Consider the following 17,951-nt stretch of genomic DNA (forward strand, 5'->3'; position numbering starts at 1 on the left):
TGTTGTCGCCCTAGGGAGAAGCCGTCGCTATAGTATTCTGATCGCGCTACAGTACCATTGCCCTAGGGAGAAGATGCCGCTGCAAGAGCCAGATCGCCGCTATAGTGCCGTCGCCCTAGGGAGAAGCTACCGCTACAGTATTCTGATAATTGCTATATTACCGTCGCCTTAGGGAGAAGACGTCACTGTAGGAGCCTGATCGCCGCTACAACCCCGTTGCCCTAGGGAGAAGCCACCGCTACAGTATTCTGATCGTCGCTACAGTATCATTGCCCTAGGGAGAAGTCGCCGCTACAGTATTCTCAACCAAGCGAGACTATAGATCTAATAATAATCTTAATAATCTTAAATATAATAATAATAAGATTAAAAGATACTCATTGTTCTACATCAAAAAGTTTGTTCTCAGACAATCATGACTAGAGGTAATTTTATATTTCACTATATATTAATGAATTACTAACAAATAAAACTTAATTTTCCTCCTCTATTTATTAAAGCATGAGAATTTTATGCCAATCAGGATGGAAGATCTTATTTATTTAGAGTTTAGCAGCACTACCTATCATTTATTTATTTAGATAATTGAGCGTTTCCGATGGGCTTTCTTCAATTTCAAATACTCATAGTTGAGTTTGGAATGAATGAGTAGAAAAATTGATGCCTCACTAGATTTATATTTAACTAGTTAGTTACTCAAATTCTAATATGAACATTATGATATTTTGAGATAATTTCTCTTACCGTGATCGTTGCAAGTCATACTTTTTAATACTTGGCACATGAGTGTCTTAATCAAGATAGTCATATTAGAATCTTAGCTTTTTAATAAATAAAATTTTAATATTTATTTTATATTATTCTGATATAAATTTTAAGATATTTATGACATGAGTTATACATCGTTAAAAAATTTATTGATTTAGGAATTCAATGCTTTTATAAATTTTGATTTGAATTTCTAGAGAAAGTTATACTTAATTTTCTCTTTAAAAATTATAATGGTTATGCTATCGAGATTGGCTTATAATTTGAAGTTTCTATATGATTTTTAGTTATTCTAAAAAAAATTAATTTTTTTATTTACTTTAAATTAAAAATATGAAGAATTAATTATCAATACTTTAAATTCAATTGATTCAGAATATCACTTTATATATATCACAATATATATCTAATGTTATAAACTTAAGTGATTTTGACTGCATGATTAATTTCTTGGGTGGTCTTATCCTTCTCATTCAATTCTTTATCCGATGGATTAATTAGAGTATTACAAACCTTATATTCCTAATTTTACTTGTTATTTTTCCTTCTTAATTTTTATCTTCTCTTCTATTTAATTTTTTATTTATTTCCTCACCATTTAACATCAATACCCTATCAACCCACTCAATTGCATCTTCATATTTCTGAATTGAGTTTGAAATACGATCGAATAACAAAGTAGGCATTCTAATTGGGTTCAAAATGCTAAATAATTAAATGCCCTGCCAAGCTGGTGCCGATCACTTCCGTCGGTCCAAATGTCCAATTGATGAACAGGTTCGATGGCTTCCGAAATCGGCTATAAAGAAAGCCCACTGTCGCACGAACCCAACCACGCGACCTGTCCAACCAAGTCTTCATCTCATCCAACGCTCTGGAGAAGCACATCGCCCATCCGACGACCTCCGAGCCTCACCTAGAACCCACTCGCAATCCCACTCCCGTCCCGGCGCCCGCCCGCGCTTCCCCCAGCCCACAGAGAACCATGGCAGAGGAGGCAGAGGTCGAGATGGAGACCGCCGCCGGCGCCGTGCCGGTCCCCTTCCAGCTTCAACTAGACAAGTCCATCCCCTTCCAGGTCGGCTGATCGATTGAAACCCTAGCGCCCTTCCCCCGTCTTGCTTGCTCCCTCGTGATTTGCGATGCTGCTCTGATGGCGCAGATCAATATCGCGGAGTGGAACCCGGAGAAAGATCTGCTTGCCATGGTCACCGAGGACTCCAAGGTCGTATTGCATCGTTTCAACTGGCAGAGGCTTTGGATGATCTCCCCAGGTGAACCCTATTGTTCTGCGTTGCATCTTATTCGTTGATGGGCTACGATCAGAATATGCTAAATGTGGCTGTGGGGTCTCGGCCTTTTTCTTTTCTTGCTTTAGCTAGTTTTGATCTGCGGTCTTTTATTTTTTACCATCTCACTGGTGGTTGCTGTTGCAATCTGCTAAAGTTTGCTGTGGGTTTTCGTTCTTTGTCGTGTCTTGTTCATTGTGTTGCTAGTTTATGTTTTATATTTGCATCCGAACACGAAAACCTATATTACACAAAGTTTTGGATGTTTGAGATTACGCAGTGGTTTTATTATACTTAACTTATGGGGGTGACAAATAGACACCTGAGTATAACTACTGTAAGGGGTACTTGCATGCATATAGCACCAACATTGAGATGATAAGGAGTTCTTGACAGTAAATTTAATGTAAAATCAAGAAAAGTGACCTTTGATGTTTTCATTTAAGTATTTGAGTGGTAAATCCTTATAAAATGTAAGCAAAGAAATATTAGAAGAAGGATACACTTTCCTTTTGACCAAAATATTGAGCTGTCTTTGGCATGCTTTGTTGTATGTGACTGTTCTGTTTATAAATGTTTGAAACAACCTTTTTTTAAACTTATTTATATTTGCTCTTATCGAAGTATTTACAAAAACCTAGAATTTCACAGGTAAATTAACTTTTCTACCTCTGAAATGATGAACAGGTTGTATTCTATGCCATCCAGTATTCCTAATGAATGTAAAACATGGTTTAAAGAGAAACTATGATCAAATGGAGAGATTGCAACCCCACCATCAGAAAGTAACTTTTATGTGATGATTACCTTTTGAACATTTTTAATGTGCACAAGGGAAAAAGGATAAACATTTTCTATGTACAAAAAGCATAAACAATGGCAACCTAATCTAATGGCTTTTAGTTATTTTTGTTAAGTTGTTACCATAGTTATTAGCTTTTATTGATGCTCCTATGAAGGACTTTACATAATAGCATTTTAAGTGACTTCTTTGGAAGTAAGTGTTTTTGTAATGTGTAAGACTAGGAAAATCTTGATAGCCCACCTTATTTTCTGTTATAACAACTATTTAGTCAAACATCTTTGGAAATCCCAATTTTTTTTCTCAAAATAACTTGTGCTTTCAACCCCCTTCTAGTGGGTTTCTTTCTGTTCACCTATTTCATTTTCTTATGAAATGAAGCTTCTTAGTAGTTAATTATTTTGAGGGTTACCTCAGTCACAACTATTTCTTCATTTTATTTTGATTCTGCATACAAGAATCATGCGTTGCCTTCATCTCCATCCATGCATAGCATGTATTTTACCTGTGCATGGCAATTATCTTGAGCAAATTATATGAAAATGACAAAATATTGTGTTCGTTTATCTTGAGCAAATTGAGATTTACGAACTGTGGTCTTGCCAAAGTGTCATAGATTGGACATCCGTCAACACAGTTATCAAATCTGGGCCGAACATTGATCCAACTAAGCCTTGGGTCACAAGTTCATTGGTTGAACCAGTGGCTCAAGCAGTTGAACCATAGATTCTGTATAAAAAAAAATAAAAAATAAATTATACATATAAATTGCATAAAAAATATAGATTTCTTTTTATAAGAAAATATATTAAAAATCATAAGATAATCATTGTTGGATTAATTCAAGAAATTTGAGTACCAAAAAATAAAAATGCAAACTCAAATAAGTTGTATGACAAAAATAGATAGGCAGCTTACGACATGAGATGATAAGAGAAAGAGAAAATGAAAGATTGTCATCCACGTGTAGTTCTTTTCTATTCGAAAGCCCTCTTACAATGCCTAAATACTAGGTCGGCTCTGATACCAAATATCATAACTCGGGCTTGATGGGTTAACTAACCTATCAACTTTGTTTGGCCCAAATCACTATCCAAAATACCTAATCTGAAATTGATAGTAGTACACTCATCAGATTCTCACAAGTCAATCTTAGTCTTGTCCACTTCCGATGTGGGACTAATCGAGGTGTTACAATGATGGTGAAAGAGTAACATGAACCAAAGAGAGAGTTAGAGTGGTGATGAGAGAGGCAAATAAAAGGTAAGAAAAAGAGGATAATAACAAACGAGTGAAAGAGGACAACGATGAGAGGATGATTATATGAAAGGACAGAGAGGATGATAGAAGGGACAAACTCAAATAAGTTGTATGACAAAAATAGATAGGCAGCTTACGACATGAGATGATAAGAGAAAGAGAAAATGAAAGATTGTCATCCACGGGTAGCTCTTTTCTATTCGAAAGCCCTCTTACAATGCCTAAATACTAGGTCGGCTCTGATACTAAATATCATAACTCGGGCCTGATGGGTTAACTAACCTATCAACTTCGTTTGGCCCAAATCACTGTTCAAAATGCCTAATATGAAATTGATAGTAGTACACTCATCAGATTCTCATAAGTCAATCTTAGTCTTGTCCACTTCCGATGTGGGACTAATCGAGGTGTTACAATGATGGTGAAAGAGTAACATGAACCAAAGAGAGAGTTAGAGTGGTGATGAGAGAGGCAAATAAAAGGTAAGAAAAAGAGGACAATAACAAACGAGTGAAAGAGGACAACGATGAGAGGATGATTATATGAAAGGACAGAGAGGATGATAGAAGGGGCAGTTATAGAAAGGTCAGGTAATGCACACTTAGAGAAAACAATGAAATTTTTTCTTCCTAGAAAGACTAAAATAACCTCAAAAGGTAAATAGAAGAATGTATTTAAGGGGATTATAGTTAGCATGGATTAAAAATGATCCAACAAACAATCTGGTCAAGCCAAGGGTTGGTTTCTGGTTATTCAGTCTGACTGGCTGATTTGGTCTTAGTTGAATAACTGTCCTTCAGTGTTTGGTTTACTGTGCACATAAATTAACCAGATCAGAATAACTAATTTACTTGAGTCTCAATGGTTAGTCTGTCACAATCTAGCTATAAGCCCTTGCTGGAATCTCTGAATCATTTCTTTTTGGGTCTCTCATTGAATCTCATCTAGCAAAGTTTCATTAGAGAAAAATGAGGAACCTGGTTTTTGGGGAGGTTAAGTCAGGTAATCATGTAGTATTGCAGAATGCAGATGTTCTTTGGTGAACTCAGGCTATGAAAGCAAATTAATTTAAAGAAGTGAACCCATATAAGTAGAGTTTGTATTCCTTTGAACTTTTGCCTTTGTCAAATTTTTACTCAAGTTTGGTGAAAGTCCAATGATCTTGCATCAAAGAATATCCTGTGCTTGTTTATATTTAATGATCTATGCCGTTTGCAATTGCCTCACTGCCATTGTCCTCTTTTTTTCCTTTTAGGTTTAATAATTGTCAATGTAGAAGTCAGCCTTGACATGGACAATCGCCTTTTGATGACAAGTATTTATACTGACATGATGCAACATGAATGTGACACTTGTTAATGCAATTATAAGTAGAATTTTTAGTTAGTTAAAAGGACCTGATACCTGGACTTGGACACACACATGAGAGCTGTACATATGTCCATGTAATGTTGGTTATAATGTGCTTTATCCAGGTGAAGTGTTTAAGAACCATTTGATTTTGAAGTGAAACTTTGGGTATAGTAGGTCTGATCGCTGGAAGCATGGGACCATTTAATTTTGAAGTGAAACTTGGGGTATTGTTGGTCTGATTCAGACACTATGATAATATATAATCAGCCCTGTCCCATGTCCCTACTATTTCTTTTTGTTTATGTGAATTCTGAATCATTTATGCATCCATTCTAGAGGATGCTCTATTATTTACTGTGACTTTTTAAAATTCATATTTTTTCCAAATTAATGCAGTCCTAGGTGCTTCTCTTCCTAATTTTTTTCAAGACAAATTTGAATACCTTTATGGATGGAGCCTCTGAAAAGATTTGTTTTGAGCTATAGGATTCATAATCAGTACAAGAAAAATCCATAACAGGTGTGTCTGTGCTTTTAAGTCCATGCATTAAACTAAACATATTTTGTTTTCGTTTTAACATTCATTTCGTAAGTAAATCTATTTTCATTTTGAAAATTTAACATTGATTTGAAGATTCAAATGAAATTACAGCTAGATAATTGGATGAGTCAATGAATTGACACTTTATTTATAACTACTATTTATTTAAACACAATAAACAAAAGATGTTACAAAAAGATGGAGATGGAAGCTTATGCACTGGTATTGGATAATGACTAAGGAGTGCTGTATATTCCTCAGAGTATATGCTAAGTAACACATTTCTTTTTCCATTTCTTTGACTTCAAGAACTAATGATTATATAATGGATTATACTCCGTAAGAGAATAGGAATATTCATTTGGATGACTGTATTAGTGGCTTGTGCGATCTAAAAGTTCTTCCAATGACACTCCGTACTCATTTTGCCATGTGCGATCTGAAAATATGATGTCATTTGTGTTCTTGCCAACATTAACTTTTCTGTCACCATCCTCATTAGCATCCTCATCTGTGATTTGTTATATTTCCTATCTGGCATAATGTTAAATCTCTCATGCTAATGCCTTATCTAGTTAAGCAATATTTGATCATTTAACAGGTGCTCCTTGTTCCTTATGTGACAAATCAACATGTAAAAACATGTTGATTTGAGTCACTTGTGTTGGCCCTTGTTATCTCTCTCTGAATGCCTTTTGCTTCTTCTAGGTGTAAGTTAGGTTGCCAGCTTGTATGATGTGATTGTTGAAATTTAGATGTAGTTGCTGCTAATAGGTGATGGGTGCTTACATTGGATGGGATTTTCTTCTCCTCGTCTTCCTTTCATGGGCCTGGCTGCTGGATAAGATTGGTGGTTGTGCAGACTCTGTTCACATCTTGGGACTACTAGCAAACAAAGATAAAGTTTTACCCTCAACATCCCTGTTTTGATAGTCATTAGAGCTAGCTACAAACTTCTATTGCCAAATCAAGGTGATTGTTAAGATCAAATTCACTGTACCTATGGGAGGTTAAAATGGACCGTTCAAACATTTTTTAGTCGCCTCAACAAGCGACCTGACTCCATGGTTGGCTCCAAGGTAAATAAGTCAGACCAGGTTCCCCTAGGCAAAGGAATGTGAAAGAGTATTCTGGAGGGGAAGCTGATATTAGTGATCTGCATATCATTTTCGGTTGTGATGTGATAGTGTTGGATATATCCATTTGCTGATTTCATAAGGCTTTGGCTTGATCTTACCTGAATTGGTATATATAGATACAAATGGGATAGATTGCTTAATTGACTAGAGACTGATCGAATTCCCAGTTTCTTGGCCATATAGTTAGAGATTTGCTTAATCCTTGATTAATCCAGTGAAAAAAATAGTTAGTTCCGGATGATCTAGCCAAAGGTTACTTGATAGTGACTGATTTCCACGGATCAAAATAGATCAGTTGATTCATGCTGATCTTTACCATGTTGATTCTCTTACCAAGTATTGTGATTCTAACCCTCCCTCTCTTTTTGTGCATGTGCATCCCAGATGGCTAATCCTTTGAATCATGGTTACTTTTGGAAAAAATATTTTTGGGCATATGCCTATGGATAAGATGTATTACAATGTTTGATTGAATTTATTAATACACATCGATTCTATTTAGGCAAGTGCATTACGTCACTTTGTTGGCGTCCAGATGGCAAAGTTATTGCTCTTGGCCTTGAAGATGGTTCCATTCTACTACATGATGTTGAGGTAGGTATTTAGAACAAGCAAAGATGATTCTAAATTGCACATACATTAATTTTTAATGAAATTTTGCCTCAAAAATTGATCTTTTTAATATGTCGTATATGTTTTGATATGAGATTCACTGGGATTAATATTCTTTTGTTGATAGAATCCATTTCATTTTTTTATCTCATAATGACTTTGCAGACAAAAAAATGTACATTATTAATGATCATTTGCTTTTGTTGAATTTATATTAATCAAACAAAGTATTATCATGCTAGCCCATCCTGGTGAGCACCACCTTCGGATCTAGATTGCTGCGAAGATATTGGTATATATGTGGTTGTACGCGAGCTTCTGGTGCCTTGCATATATGAATTTGTGTATCTAGTTTTGTAGCTATTATGAGCAGGGTCTGCAATACCGTACCGTACCGGTATTTCGACCTGGGCTCGGTACCGGTACGGTACGGTATACCGAGCGGTACACCCAGGTGTACCGAGTACTGTAGTACTGTAGCACTGCTACAGTGCTATAGTGCCTCGGACCGGTAACAGTCGGTCCGCGTACCGGGTTGTCACGAACGGTCGTCGCGCACCCGCAACAACTCCGTTCAACGAACCGTTCGTCGCTCACACCTGCATGTACAGCTGCTTGGCAGCATGTTTTCTCTTGGTTTTGGGTCATTTTGCTTGTAAATATGTAAGTTCGAACAAGCTGCAGCGTTGCAAAACGATCGCTCACCGAACCGAGCAAAACAGCCCCAAAACAAGCCCAAAACAGCTCCGATTTCGCGTGCCGCGGGAGGTGAGCGGAGAACTGCCTCCGCTCACCAAAATGTCAGCCAACTCAGACCCTAGGAACCCCCCGGGTGGCACAGGGCTGGATGGGGCTTCGGTTATATACCGGGCGTTGAGATCTCTTTCGCAAGTTCGCACGTGACCTTTACGGGAACTTGTCTTCGCGCCCGGGACCAGGTGAGCGGCTGTTTGTGGGCTTGCAGCTGTTCGTTCATCCTTGAAAGCCTTGTTTATCCCCCTCTCCCTCTTTTCTCTTGTGCACATAAGGTGTTCGTCGAATTGCTTGTAAAGCTTCCCTTTTCGCGAGACTTCGGGACTTGTCCGTTGCTCGTTCTTTCGAACTAACTCTCTTTCTCTTTTACAGGTCCTTCGGGACCTGCGAGAGGTTACAAAGTGAGCTGATCCTTGCGGAGCAATATCGCAAGGGCGAAGTGCGACTTAGGCAACGCAAGCTAAGTTCACGTCTTTGCCACAAGGGTGACTCGCGACTTAGGCGACGCAAGCTAACTTCGCGCCTTTGGCCGCAAGGGTGCCTCACGCCTTAGGCAATTCCAGCTAAGGTCGTGACATTGTGGTATCAGAGCGGGCAAGCTCTTCGATTGAACAGCGAACGAACTTCGCAACTTCGCCATGGCAAAGTATCGTGGCGAATCAAGCAAGACGGGGCAAGCCGGACCCTTGCCCCAAGCAGCCGCAGGTGGGCTGCACATGCACACTCGCTCTCATGCTGTTGAAGCCGCTCAAGAGGAGCGCGACAGCGAACAGGATGAGCGAGAAGTTGGCCACTCTCCGCGAGCGGAGAAAGCGCAATCTGGTGCGCTAACTGGGAAAAAGAGTCATAAGGAGAGACTCACGACGACGGAAACCTGCCTGGATGTTCTTGAAGCGAGCATGGAGGAACTCTACCATGACCAACAAAGACTTGTTGGGGTAGAGAGCTCGCAAGAGGAAGCGGAGTCTAGGATCGACAAGGTCGAGGCCCTAGTCGACCGACTGTCGGATGACACCAAAGACTCCGTGCAACACTTACAGGATGTTGTGGCGGAACTCACTGCAAAGGTGGCTATGCTCACAAGAACACTAAATGCGGGAGGAGGCAACACCCGCGTTGCACCGCCACAAAACTTAAGGGCACCTGAGCCTCATGGATATGGAGGGGCCAGAGATGCCAAGGAGCTCGAGAACTTTTTGTTCGACATGGAGCAATACTTCCGAGCTACGAGGCCCGATTCTGAAGATACCAAAGTTTCTATAGAAACAATGTATCTGAACGGAGATGCGAAACTTTGGTGGCGAACTCGTTGGGAAGAGATCCAACAAGGTCGGTGTCGAGTCGACACATGGGAGGGCTTGAAGCGGGAGTTGAGAACTCAGTTCCTACCATCCGAGACTATGTGAAACAGTTTTCTGCACTAATGCTGGACATACAGGACATGTCTGAGAAGGACAAGTTGTTCAGCTTCCTCGATGGTTTGAAACCATGGGCTCAACAGGAGCTAAATCGAAGGAATGTTACCGATGTGGTCGGGGCAATTGCTGCTGCAGAAAGGCTCACCGACTTTGTTTTCTCTGAAGACCCAGCGAGAAGGAAACAATCTTCAGGCAATCGCCCTCCAAAACATTCTCGAGGGAAGGAGCTCGGGGGGGCGAACAAAAGAAGAAGAGCTCCCACAAAGGGCCGAACCCAAAAGGCAAGGCCTCAAAACCTGGAGGATGCTTCTTGTGCGGAGGACCGCACATGGTAAGGGAGTGCCCACAGAAACAGGCACTCAATGCTTTGACGGCTTCCATCCACCCTCCCCGATCGGACAAGGGCAAAGCTGTTGCTCTTAGTTCGAGCAGTTCAGAATCCAGCAGCGACGACGAGGAGTCGCAAGGACCCCGAATGGGAGCAATGCGTTTGTTGAACGCTATGCGGGGTCAAGTGGGGGAGAACATGAAGACGAAGGCACAAAAAGCAGGAAGTAGTGAGCTGATGTATGTGGACATCAAGCTAAATGGCCAAACGACCCGTACAATGGTGGATACGGGCGCTACCCACAACTTCATAGCCGATCGCGAAGCACAGCGACTTGGGTTGACCTTGGAGAAGAGCCCAAGCCGAATGAAGGTGGTGAACTCGGAGGCCAGGCGAATCTCCGGGTTGGCGAAGGGTGTTCCTATCAAAATCGGGACTTGGAGCGGAAACACCAACATGATGGCCGTGCCACTGGACGACTTCCAAGTGATTCTCGGAATGAAGTTTATGCATGCGGCAAAGTTGGTGCCGATGCCATTCTTGAACTCCCTATGTATGATGGGAGGCGATGACCCCTGCGTGGTTCCCGTCTCTCGGAGAGGAACTAAGGAGCCCCAACACATTTCGGCATTACAATTGAAGAAAGGGGTGCGAAAATGCGAATTGACATTCGTGGCTGCTATGAAGCTAGAGCCACTCAACGAGGAGGCCATTCATGAACATGCTGTGGTGGCGAACGTCCTAAAAGAGTTCAAAGACGTTATGCCACCCGAGTTGCCGAAGACTCTCCCTCCACGCAGAGGCGTGGATCACAGTATCGAGCTGGAGCCAGGAGTGAAGCCTCCAGCGAGACCACCCTACCGCATGCCCCCGCCAGAGTTGGTAGAACTCAGGAAGCAGTTAGGTGAACTACTAAGCGGTGGTCTCATCCATAGCTCTAAAGCACCTTTCGGAGCTCCAGTTCTCTTCTAGAAGAAACAAGATGGGAGCCTCCGATTATGTGTCGACTATCGAGCCCTCAACAAAGTAACAGTGAAGAACAAGTATCCCATCCCGCTCATCGCGGACTTGTTCGACCAACTGGGCAAGGCCAAGTATTTCTCAAAACTCGACCTTTGGTCGGGGTATTGGCAGGTGCGCATTGCTGAAGGCGACGAAGCGAAAACTACCTGTGTGACCAGGTATGGAGCGTTTGAGTTCTTGGTGATGCCTTTCGGCTTAACCAATGCTTCGGCCACATTCTGTACTCTCATGAACCAGCTATTCAAGGAGTATTTAGATAAGTTCGTGGTCGTCTACTTGGACGATATCGTCGTCTACAGCCAAACGCTCGAGGAGCACGTCAAGCACCTTCGGACGATTTTCAAGGTACTCCGGGAGAACCCTTTATTCGTAAAAAGGGAGAAATGCTACTTTGCTCAAACTGAGATCCTATTCTTGGGGCATCGAATCGGTGATGGCTCCATTCGGATGGATAAGTCGAAGGTGCAAGCAGTTACGGAATGGCGAACTCCAAAGAAGGTGCCAGAGTTGAGATCCTTCCTTGGTTTCGTCAACTACTATCGACGCTTCATTGCGGGATACTCGAAGCGGGCAACCCCACTGACGGAGTTGCTGAAGAAGGAGCAGCCTTGGAAATGGTCTGACAAATGTGAGATAGCATTCCAAGATCTGAAGGCTGCTGTTCTAGAAGAACCAGTACTCAAATTGCCAAACTATGGAGAGCCCTTTGAAGTCCATACAGATGCTTCGGACTTCGCTATTGGGGGAGTACTCATGCAGGAAGGTCATCCGGTGGCCTACGAGAGCCGCAAACTCAACGAGACCGAGAGGCGGTACCCAGTGCATGAGAAGGAGATGACAGCAGTGATCCACTGTCTACGAGTTTGGCGACACTACCTCCTCGGGTCGCGATTTGTGCTGAGGACAGACAACATCGCCCTGAGCTATTTCCAAACTCAGAAGAAGCTCTCCCCAAAGTAGGCACGGTGGCAGGACTTCCTGGCTGAATTTGATATGGCAATGGAGTACAAGCCTGGGAAGGCGAATGTCGTGGCCGATGCGCTGAGTCGGAAAGTGGAATGCGTGAATGCTGCACAACTGGAGGGCAGAGGCCAAGCAAGTCAGTTACACTCTAACTTCCTTTCCCGAATCAAGGATGGGCTGTATAGTGATCCCCAGGCAGTTATCCTGATGCAGCTCATCAAAGAAGGCAAGGCACGATGATTTTGGGTCCAGGAGGGACTTGTCTACACAAAAGGGAATAGGGTTTATGTTCCCCGAGTGGACAATTTAAGGCGTGAACTTTTAAAAGAGTGTCACGATTCCCTTTGGGCTGGGCACCCAGGTATTCACAAAACGTTGGCTCTCGTGGAGAGGGCCTTCTACTGGCCGAAGATGGGGACTGATGTGGAGGAATATGTTCGAACATGCCTTACTTGCCAACAAGACAAGGTGGAGCAGCGGAAGCCGGTGGGACTTTTGGAGCCGTTGCCCGTACCAGAAAGGCCGTGGGAGAGCATTTCCTTAGACTTCATATCAAGCTTACCGCCTGTAGGGGGACTTGGATCGATACTCGTGGTGGTCGATCGGTTTTCAAAGTATGCAACTTTCATCGCTGCACCCCTACACTGTTCAGCAGAGGAGGCGGCCAGGCTGATGATGAAGGATGTAGTGAAGTATTGGGGAGTCCCGCACAATATCATTAGTGATCGAGACGCTCGGTTCCTGGGACGATTCTGGACCGAGCTATTCAAATTGTTGGGGTCAAAGTTATACTTCTCTACAAGCCTCCACCCCCAGACGGATGGTCAGACTGAAAGAATAAACTCGCTCTTGGAGCAATACCTCCAGCACTACGTGAGTGCCAATCAACGAGATTGGGTGAAGCTGTTGGACATTGCCCAATTCTCCTACAACTTGCAGCGGAGCTCTGCATCCAACAAGAGCCCCTTCGAGATTATCACAGGACAACAACCGTCGACTCCGCACACCATGGCAATTGGGTATACTGGGAGTAGTCCATCAGCCTATCATTTCGCAAAGGAGTGGCATCGAAATGCAGATATTGCGCGGGCTTACTTGGAGAAGGCGGCAAAACGGATGAAGAAGTGGGCAGACTTGGGAAGGCGATCACAAGAGTTCAAAGTTGGCGATTTGGTGTTGGTAAAGCTCTAACCAGCATCACTCCAATTCTTCAGGAACAGAGTCCACAAAGGATTGGTGCGTAAGTATGAAGGGCCCTTCCCAATTATCAGCAGGGTAGGCAATGTTTCTTACAAGTTGCAGCTACCGGCGTGGTTCAAAATTCACAATGTTCTTCACGCCAGCAACCTAAAAGCCTACCACTCGGATCCGCAAGATGCTTCCCGAAGTATTCCAACTTGGCTACCTCCCATCACAGCCTCCTACAAGAAGCGAGTGGAAACCATTCTGGCGGATCGCAAGATAAAGCTACCCAACGGAGCTGAGCAAACAGAGTACTTGGTGAAGTGGTGAAAGCTTCCCCGAACTGAAGCCAGTTGGGAGCCTGAAGACGCCCTGCGACATGAAGAAGAAGTCATCAACAACTACCAACAAGCGTCGACGAGGGCGTCGACAGTTTAAGTGGGGGAGAATGTCACGAACGGTCGTCGCGCACCCGCAACAACTCCGTTCAACGAACCGTTCGTCGCTCACACCTGCATGTACAGCTGCTTGGCAGCATGTTTTCTCTTGGTTTTGGGTCATTTTGCTTGTAAATATGTAAGTTCGAACAAGCTGCAGCGTTGCAAAGCGACTGCTCATTGAACCGAGCAAAACAGTCCCAAAACAGCCCAAAACAGCTCCGTTTTCGCGTGCCGCGGGAGGTGAGCGGAGAACTGCCTCCGCTCACCAAAATGTCAGCCATCTCAGACCCCAGGAACCCCCCGGGTGGCACAGGGCTGGATGGGGCTTCGGTTATATACCGGGCGTTGAGATCTCTTTCGCAAGTTCGCACGTGACCTTTACGGGAACTTGTCTTCGCGCCCGGGATCAGGTGAGCGGCTGTTTGTGGGCTTGTAGCTGTTCGTTCATCCTTGAAAGCCTTGTTTTTCCCCCTCTCCCTCTTTTCTCTTATGCACATAAGGTGTTCGTCGAATTGCTTGTAAAGCTTCCCTTTTCGCGAGACTTCGGGACTTGTCCGTTGCTCGTTCTTTCGAACTGACTCTCTTTCTCTTTTACAGGTCCTTCGGGACCTGCGAGAGGTTACAAAGTGGGCTGATCCTTGCGGAGCAATATCGCAAGGGCGAAGCGCGACTTAGGCAACGCAAGCTAAGTTCGCGTCTTTGCCACAAGGGTGACTCGCGACTTAGGCGACGCAAGCTAAGTTCGCGTTTTGGCCGCAAGGGTGCCTCACGCCTTAGGCAATTCCAGCTAAGGTCGTGACAGGGCGGTACGGCTCGATACGGCAGACCCTGATTATGAGTCCATACACCAAAAGATAAACTGATACTTGGTTGAAACATGGGGCTCAAGGTGAGCTGATGTTTTATTCATGTCAAACCTTATATTAAACATCGATTGCTGTATGACTATGATCATTGTCTAGTTATTTGTTATTTGCTAAAAAGTTTGACATGCATGCAATACTCTGGTTAAACAACTCTTTGCGGGTCATGTATAAGTTTTTCCCTTAGTTTTATCGAGGAACCTCTTATGTGAAAGTTATGGTTAAATGGTGGAAGTATGGATCTGTCTTCACTAAGCATTTTGTGTATGCCATGTGCTACCTGATTACTTGGTAATTAACCATGATAACTATGATAATGTACCTGCTGCAGCATTATTAAAAATCCTAAAAGGAAGAAATGCAGGGAAAGATACTAGAGAAAGGAGGACAAAAGGAGAGCAATAATAGAGTCGAGGAAGAAGGGACATGGTTAAGTAATGAAAGTACTAATATCTCAGTTTGGTAGAGATACCTACTATATGGTCTGATACCAGTCTTGTTGGACCGACTATACCAACCAATAGTTGAAACCTTGCCCAATAGGTATCTAGCGAACTAACAAGGAGAGAGAGAGAGAGAGAGAGAGGTGGTTTGATAGAGATAATGTTTTAATAGGTGCTCGAGTGATCGCCTAGGTGCCCAAGCGAGGCATGGCTCAAGTGCCTCATAACAAGTTTGGACGAGGCGATTCAATGAGGTGCCACTCGGGCATGCGTCCTAGCCCAGACACTAGGCGACCCATGTGAGTGCTCGAGCCAAATAAAGGATGGGTTCAGTTGGGCTTTGATTGGGTTTAATCAATTGGAATTAGTTGTCTCTACTAAACTAACTAATCAATGATTTACTCTTCTCCCTCTCCTCCCTCTCAACTAATCAACTAATGAAGAACCCAATGGAAGAAGCCCTAATGTGAGCCTTCTTCACCCTATGCTACCATTTGTAGCGTCCCTTCGGCTTACGTCGTCGACCGCGAGCCTCCTCCACCCTACACCATTGTGTGTAGTGTCTTCCTTCGGCTGAAGTTGTCAACCGGTAGGGAAATAACATAATATCACATTGGTCATGTCTATATCAGGATGAAATAATACATTTATATCATCTCTTTCAAACATCGTCAATATCAAATAATACCAATTAGCTCTCAATTGACTTGAACCCTAGTTCAATCGATCCAATTAAACTCGATTTACTAGAACCTAACTAAACCGATTTCTAATCCTCATTTAACTGGTTTGGAACCACCCTAGACTAGTATAATTTGGACTAGATCAAGTTCAATTTAGGTTAAACTGACTTAAATAAGTCAAACAAATTCGGATTCACTTTGAATTGATCTACGCTAATCAAGTTTGGTTTAGTTTAATCAACGTTTGGGCTCAAATCCAACAATTACATTATATTAGAGTAGGTTGGGCTGACCCATATACTGGTCATATGCACTGCACATAACTATGCAAGCATCACAGCAGGCTGGGCCAACCTTGGCCCATGGACTGGTCATATGCGTCGCACATGATTGCCCATGTTGGGTTGGATTGGGTTTGTCACGCCCCCCCGGATCTAATCCTTATTCAGAAGGTGTGAACCTAACATAAAATTGATAATTTTATAATTCAACAAACAATCCAGGATCCAATCACACATTTGATGACACTAAAAACACGATTAAGTCAAAATTCACCTCTATAATCCATAATTTATAAAACCTGTGTAGTTTATCATCATACCATCATATCACTTAATGATTCACAAAATTCAAAGCTAACTCAACTAAACCCTAACCACATCATAAATCCAAAAGCATGGGAATCTATACAATCACAAAACCAACATGTACCATATGTTTATATCATAACACAATTTAAACTTAACATTCCTAAAATCCTGATAAGAGGGGTACTTTTCAAATATTTACAAGATACATCGATCTAGATTTGTCGTTGATACACACAAAAGGAATTATACAACATCAACTTATCAGGTACGAAAGATTTGCCCTAAAACCTTCTAGCTTTCCACTGCCTCAACCCAATTTACACATTTTAGCGAGCGATAAGCTATCCTGAAAAATTTATATAGCAACAGGGTGAGCATATAAAGCTCAACAAGTGACTAACATATCCATAGCAAAGAGGATAGTTTTCAAACAAATAAGAAATCAAAATTCAAAGTAGAGATACAAGATGAAATAGAAGCATGTTTTGTTTGAATGCAAAATTACAATGTCGTATCGTTCGAAGCATATTTTGTTTATGCAATCAAGGAAAGGTAATTGGAGCATATCATTGGCATAAGGAGCATATCTATGGCATATGGTATTTTTCAAGGTATAACAAAGACATATAAACACTTCGGAACATATCAAAGAATAAAACATGAATAGAAGCTCAAATGTCACATGACGTTGCATTCATTTCATTCTTATCAAAAGCATGCATAGAAACACAGCCAAAGCTTTGGATATCATGTCAAACACATAGAAGGTGAAGTGGAATCCCAAACATAAACTCCCACGTCTGGGAGCGTCATCCATCCATGTTTGGATGAAGCCAAAGGGGGCCGGCAGAGCATCGCGGGCTCTAAGCACGTATCCTTTATCATTTCTAGCAAAGTTTCAGATAATCCCTTTACCATTTCTGGCAAATGTTCAAATAATCCCACAAACACCAGAGTACAAAAGGGTATTGTGAACAATAAATTGGGAAATATCGAAAACACATGCGGAACAATGGAATGCATGTGCCTATAACGAAACATTACGATACAAACATGAACTTTACATGATAGATGCAGGTATACAAATAATTGAAGGACAAAAGCATACAAGAATTTAAAGCAGTAATGTAAAGCTCAACTGAAGTAAGGGTTTATGCTGAAATCGATTTCCAAAGGGAAGAAACAAGAAGAGCCGAAATCGACCAAAGCTCGATTCTGGCAGAATTTGGGAGGCACTTCGTATGAATTATCTGGATAACCAATTATGCTCCAATTCATAAAAAATAGGTGTCATTTGAAAGATGTGTCAATCTAGTTTTAGGTAAATTAAGTTTTGCATGAATTGGAGTTTACTGCAGGGAATTACAAATAATTTCGTAGCAAAAGGTCTAAAAACATCAGCTTTGTTTTATTGAGTCCACAGGGTCGATGAAAATAGATGTTTCAGGTTTCAATTGTACTTCAAAAATTTCAAATCAGATAAGAACAAAAAGAATTTTGA

At 42.0% G+C, this 17,951-nt stretch overlaps 1 protein-coding gene across 2 annotated transcripts in view; it reads left to right on the forward strand.

Moving 5' to 3' along the window:
• The first annotated feature begins 1,605 nt into the window (after positions 1-1,605).
• LOC104000087 (anaphase-promoting complex subunit 4) overlaps positions 1,606-17,951 on the forward strand; it is a 70,758-nt gene continuing 54,412 nt past the window's right edge. Inside the window, exons 1-3 of one of the 2 annotated variants that reach the window (XM_009422029.3) lie at positions 1,606-1,846; positions 1,931-2,042; positions 7,655-7,746. In XM_009422029.3, the coding sequence (XP_009420304.2) occupies positions 1,754-1,846; positions 1,931-2,042; positions 7,655-7,746 (297 nt within the window). In that variant the 5' untranslated portion in view covers positions 1,606-1,753. The remainder of the gene's footprint in view (positions 1,847-1,930; positions 2,043-7,654; positions 7,747-17,951) is intronic. The other variant, XM_065170165.1, reaches the window with a different exon arrangement.

The sequence above is a fragment of the Musa acuminata genome, chromosome BXJ3-10 (genome assembly GCF_036884655.1).
Source record: "Musa acuminata AAA Group cultivar baxijiao chromosome BXJ3-10, Cavendish_Baxijiao_AAA, whole genome shotgun sequence".
Classification (NCBI taxonomy): Eukaryota; Viridiplantae; Streptophyta; class Magnoliopsida; order Zingiberales; family Musaceae; genus Musa; species Musa acuminata.